General features: G+C 38.9%; 1 protein-coding gene across 1 annotated transcript in view; it reads right to left on the reverse strand.

The window, feature by feature from the left end:
* LOC143886697 (RAD3-like DNA-binding helicase protein) overlaps nt 1-3,402 on the reverse strand; it is a 36,776-nt gene extending 33,374 nt beyond the window's left edge. Inside the window, exon 1 of the mRNA XM_077390772.1 lies at nt 2,882-3,402. Within this exon, the coding sequence (XP_077246887.1) occupies nt 2,882-3,239 (358 nt within the window). The 5' untranslated portion in view covers nt 3,240-3,402. The remainder of the gene's footprint in view (nt 1-2,881) is intronic.
* Nucleotides 3,403-6,002: the final 2,600 nt, after the last annotated feature.

A 6,002-nucleotide genomic window follows, 5' to 3' on the forward strand; every position in this document is an offset into this window, starting at 1 on the left:
ATCGGAGGGCAATGGTACTGAAGGAATTGGGAGGATGTCTATGTCTACTTCATGAACAGTTCTACTCACTCAATCTAATTATAGACATAAGGGTTTTAAAGGACTACACCAAAACCATTTTGGTGAAGGAGTATAGTGTCGATGTTCGCATCTCACCAAACAACTTCGACCGGAACAAACGATGTCATCCAAGATCACTCTACTAGATATGTCCTTTTCCAATAGTCAATCTGGTAATGCAAGTAGACGTAAACAAGTCAAGGAAGACTATCAAAAAGTTGATGATAGATATTAGGACAGTTATGGTTTGCCCTCGTGTTTAAGCGGTAACCTTAATAATGATATAAGAATATATGCTTCGCAGATGCACTTAACCTTATGCCACAGGCTACTACATGGTTTATACTTCTTTTTTTTATCAGTAAGGTGGTACATGGTTAAGTGGCTACTAAATGGTTTATTCTTCAACTTATGCAACATAAGTTGCCATGTGATTTGGTCATAGTCCTACAACACATGAGCTTTTGCATCCTATCAAGATATCATTAATACCACAAAAGTTGCCAAATATACACCTATCTAGTACACAATCATTAGTAGGATACCCCTCGGGTTTCAAATTTGCATACCCCTCATTAAGTCCTTGAGCACAAATGGCAAATGGATACCAATGTATATACATCTTACCTATGTCTGGTTCTAGGGTACCATTCAAATTTGCCACGATTGACGCATAATAATTAAGTGCTAAAGTAAATCCTACCAATTACCAAACCTTTAAGCTGGTTCTAAATAAATTACATGGGGTGGTTGAATGCATTCATTCATAAGATATCATTAAGCGTTGCCACACTCTCCACCTTCAAGGAATTTCAATTTAAAGAAAAAAAGAAAAAACACGTGGTCACAGTCACAATTTTCGCATGGTCTTTGACAATGTATTCATGTAGGAAATGTCCTAGTTAATTCTGTGAACATATAACTTCAGCGCATCTTATTTGGGAGGGGGGGGGGGTTTGTTGTTATTAAGAAACTAAAAGGAAATCATCGATCGAGCTGGTCAAGGGCATAGTTAGAAAAACGCAATTTAGCACAAAAACGAGACCGGAAAAATGTGGGTTTAATAGGGTATTGGTTCAAAAAATGTAGTAAAAAAGGTCAAATAAACAAAAACACAAAAAACGTGTTTAATATGTTTGAAATATTGTCATTTACAAGATATAGTGTGGGTGAAGTTGGAAAGTTGGCCAAAAAATGTGTTTAATACATTTAAAACAATCTTTTTGTTGTAAATGTTTCTAATGGAATATTAAGCAGCAAACTTACAAAACGAGTTTTTTTTTCAAAAAAAAGTCCCTTTAAAACAAAGTTTTGCTAACTATGTGTAAGGGCTACATCCAAACAAAAGCAGAAGATACAGGCACCACTCGAGGGAAGGTAATGAAACTCCTCAAAATCCAACTTCTCAACCCCAGATTGAGCTAGCCGATCCAACTAACTACTAGTTGGGAGTTGGGACGTGCACAAAAGATGTTGAATGCCCCTCCCATATCTCCTCCATACCGTTGGCAAATCTCCAATGAATTCCCAACTGAACATTCACCCAACAAATGATGTTGAGCGAGTCCTCCTCCACCACTAGGGAATCAGAGAGGGAGAAATCAAGTGATACACACAGATGTGTAATGTAAATGCATGCATGCATGCATTGCATTTTCAGTAAGAAACCCGATCTATACAATGATCCATTTCTCTTTTTAGAAATTGATTGCCAAAACATGAAAACAAGCATTCCCTTTTTTGTCAACCATTTGAGAATACACACACATGCATGTACTAATTAGCAATGTCAATAGGCTATACCTAAATGCTAATCAGATTACAATTAGCCTTGTAATCGGATGAGACTGATATTCTGTTATTCATCTTTTGGCAAAAGTTGTGATTCAGTGGTGCCCATTGACACCCATATTCCTATGAAGACACAATGACGGAACTTAGAGGGTTATACCCTATTCTTCCAACATCAGTATAACAATCTAAACACAACTAATTTCATATACGTATGTCATCCTAAGTTCCTAACAGTATCAAAGAATTTTCTCAATTACGACTAGTTTGAGCCTTGAGGACTAAGGAGCACTTGGAAAGTATCAAAAATTCCAATCAGCCTCAGTGCTTTCTTTCAAGAAGACACTAATATCAACAACTCTTTGAAAAGACAGAACGCTTGAGACATATTTTTTGTTTACCAGAAATAGTGGTATCGCCAAGGCTTGTACCCATGGCTCGTACTATCCCACGACTTGATCGAACTCATGGAATTACTATACGGCCCAAGAGGTTTTTGTTTACCTGAAATAGTGGTCCCGTTTATCGTTTATCCATCAACTAGTTTGGGACAAAAGCTTAGTTGAGTTGAGTTGAGTTGAGTTGAGTTGGTTTGAGTTGGGTTGTATCGTTTATCCATCAAAACCCTGCTTAGCTAAATTTCCATGAACCCATTTCGATGTGCAGTCAAATGCCCACTATTCATCACTCGTTTTTATGTTGAATTCAAAACATTTGTTATACAGACTGGGGAAAAAAGTAGGGAATGGGGGTCTGAAGATCATGTAAAAAAACATTGAGTACTTTGGAGAATATTTTTTCCATTGATGATGTTCCTAAAGATACGCACTACCACTGATACTAAAAATAACAATTAGGCTCTCACCTAGTTCTCATTATCAATCATTCTCCTTCCACCACTAATCTCTAATTCAAACATGGTGCATGTTTATTCTTTCCAAATATCTTAACAAGCAATAGAAACTGAAACAATCTAAACAATAAAGAAATGACCAAAAAAAAAAAAAAAAAACCTAACCCTAACCCTTACTTGAAGGCTCCGGTTCAGGAACGAAACCACCACCAAATGCAAACGGATCGGGAGTAGGACCAGGGTTGGGTGTGGGCCCGGGAATGGGCTTAGGGTTAGAGAGATTGGAATGTGGATACTTGGATCTGTAATTTTTTTGCCAGGCGAGGGCGGAGCAGAGGAGGGAGAGGGATTTTCCGGTGCCGGTAGGGGATTCGAGGAGGGCGTGGCAGTGGTTTTGCCTTTGGGCCCGATCAAGGGTCGAGATGACCCGGCCCATGAAGGCCAGCTGAGATCCATATGGCTTGTAGGGAAATTCTACGGATATGCCCCCGATTTGGTAGATATTAGGGTTTTTGTTCTGAGCTGCAGAATCCATCTCTGCTTTCAGAGAGAGAGAGAGAGAGAGAGAGGGTGGAAAATAAGGTTTTGTGTGCTCGTTTTTTCCTTTGGCGGGAAAGCGTTTGAGTTTAGGATTTTGCGGGGTTCCTTCTATACTACGCCCAGTGGGGTCTGTACATGCCTAGGTTCTCTAAGTAATGCTAGGGAAACTCAGAGTATGACCTAAAAGTGGACAGAACAAATGGGATCTCGCCACAAAATCTCAAGTGACGTGAGACATTCCGGGAAATCAACAATCTATTTTTCTTTTGCACACATGGCACATTCTCATTGTAGGTCCCCTGCTAGGTGGTACTCTCCGTCTCCAAATCAGTTTCCTTTGGAGAATTTATACCGTATAAGCCCTTATAGTCCCTTATTTTTCAATAGGTACCGTACGGACCGCACTAGTGGATGATCCAAACCATCCATGTGATGGGGCCATAACGTAAATAGGTTGTGCCCAAAAAATCGTTTACATATGATGATCCTAGCCCTCCTATCTAAGAAGAACCGTATATTATGGAAACCTCAAGGGCTAGGATCATCCTACGCGATTTACATTGTGTTTCATTGTATGGACGGTTTTGGATCATCAATACGGGACTGTAGTGTGCTGTGAAATGCCTTTTGCAATGGACGCTAGCAATTCCCATTTAGTAGAGCTGCCTCCATTGTTAAGATGCTATAAAAGGTAAAATTACAACTGTTTTGAGAATCTCGTAAGATTCTCAAAACAGTTGTAATTTTACCTTTTATAGCACCTCAACGGTGCCCTGAGCAAATCCCGTATATAAAAGAGATTCACGTTCTAATGACATACTAATCCTATTTTTAATTTCTTTCCATTCTAGAAAAATGTTCCTAAAAAACGTTCACAAGTTGGCCTATAAAATAGTGTGTGAGCCTTGATGGATTGAAATACGAATACACAGAGAAACGAGAGAAGTATTATTAATGGCTAGAACTAGTTTTGTTCTGCTAATCTTGGTTTTCTTCATGGTGATCTCATCGGCACGTAAGTTTTCATTAACCACGAACCACCCAAATATGTTTGTAATTGTTACTGTGTGTGCTCTATACAATTTTATATTAAGCACATAATTTTATTTTCGAGTACCAACTAACATTAGCTTTTTATCTCGTTGTATTGATATCTCAGACTATGGTGATGCCGTGCAATGTTGTGCAGAGCATGTGATCCGAAGGTGTGACAAGAGTAAGCCAGCTGACAACGACCACTGCAACCAATACTGCATCGGTACCTGTAGGGGTGGAGAGTGTAAGGTTCGGGGTGGAAAAAATGTTTGCCATTGTTACTGTTGATGATTTTAGAGTGACAATTAAGCACTATTAATGGAAATAAAAGTGTCAAACTCTTTTGGAGTAGGCACCCATATAAGTTAGATTACATCTTCTTCTTCATGATATCTTGATGGGTTGCAGCCCCCTTCTCTAGTAAGTTTGTTAACCGAAAGGGCGATGATATTTTCACCCCCTGCGGTACGCATGCGCCGCCCTTTTAACGTGATTTGACGTAAAAAAAAAAGTTAAAGTTGCCCACTGTTCACGTCAAATCACGTTATAAGGGGGCGCATGCGTACTGCATGGGGGTGAAAATATCATGTCCCAAACGATATTATATAGTCATATTCAATCATTCTTCTTTCACTATTAAAGAAATCTAAAGGATCCATCTCTGTTTTCTGAAAGGAGGGAAGGGGGACGAGGAGGAGGTGTTGGGATGAATTGGTATGATGGATGCAAAACTGTTTAGAATAAAGAAAGAGAATAAGAGAGGAGGAGAAGTAGGCAGGGCAAGCAAAAGAAGGGACAATTGGTTGCCAATAATTTTTTTATCCTACGAGCTTTTTAATCCCAACAGTGAAGTCAACAGAATTTGCTAGGTTTTTATTTTTCTTACAATTCCTAAAATTCCCGTCAAAATTTAGGGGTGTCATTACCAAATATGGGAAGGGAGGAGAGAGAGGGAAGAGAGAAAGAGATAGAGGAAATCATTCCCTAGGAAAGAAAAAGAAGGGACAAAGAGTCAATATCACCATTGAAGCAATCATTACAAGAGTGGGATTTAAAAATTCTAGTGCTAAAAGGCAAACATGGGATGGGACAGAAATTTTACCAAAAACTTCCTAGGTTTAAATTTACTGGCAACCAAACAGACTAATAATGACTTTAATTTCCCCACTTATGCAGGTGGCTACCATGGAAATAAGTCACGATGATACAATGCCTACACTAAGAATAAGAGCTACACCCCAAGTTCAAAGCAACCAGTATTGTGCCCTTGAAATAACAAAAAATAGAGAAGAGTAAAAAGTGAAGGAATAATAATTAAAATGAGACCCCAACCCTTTTTTTAGTGGAGATGAAAGGATATGAAGGCACACCTCTTCAAATGAATGTACCCTTTCATTTTTTAAAATAGCACCTTTTTACAATACAAGTGTCTTTTGATTGGAGAGAAGCTAATGCTGCTGCTGATCTTTTATCTAAAAGATCTTGTCCATGGAAAGGCAACTCCATCCCTCTTCCTTTTTGCCCTTAGAATCTCTTAACTTGTTTAAATTTGGACAGAGATTGACATATCTATCATATAATGTAATTTGCTTCTTCTATTGTTGATGATGCTGCTGGAAGACTGCTCCTCTGTGCTCCACTTCTTGGTGCCCCCTCATTGGGTTATAACGATAAATCCCTCTTCTAGAAGCTGCAACACCCCCCTCCCCCCTGCTCCCTGTTG

This window comes from Tasmannia lanceolata, unplaced genomic scaffold (genome assembly GCF_043159265.1).
Source record: "Tasmannia lanceolata isolate RefF3 unplaced genomic scaffold, GAP_Taslan_0.1 ptg000011l, whole genome shotgun sequence".
NCBI classification, from domain to species: domain Eukaryota; kingdom Viridiplantae; phylum Streptophyta; class Magnoliopsida; order Canellales; family Winteraceae; genus Tasmannia; species Tasmannia lanceolata.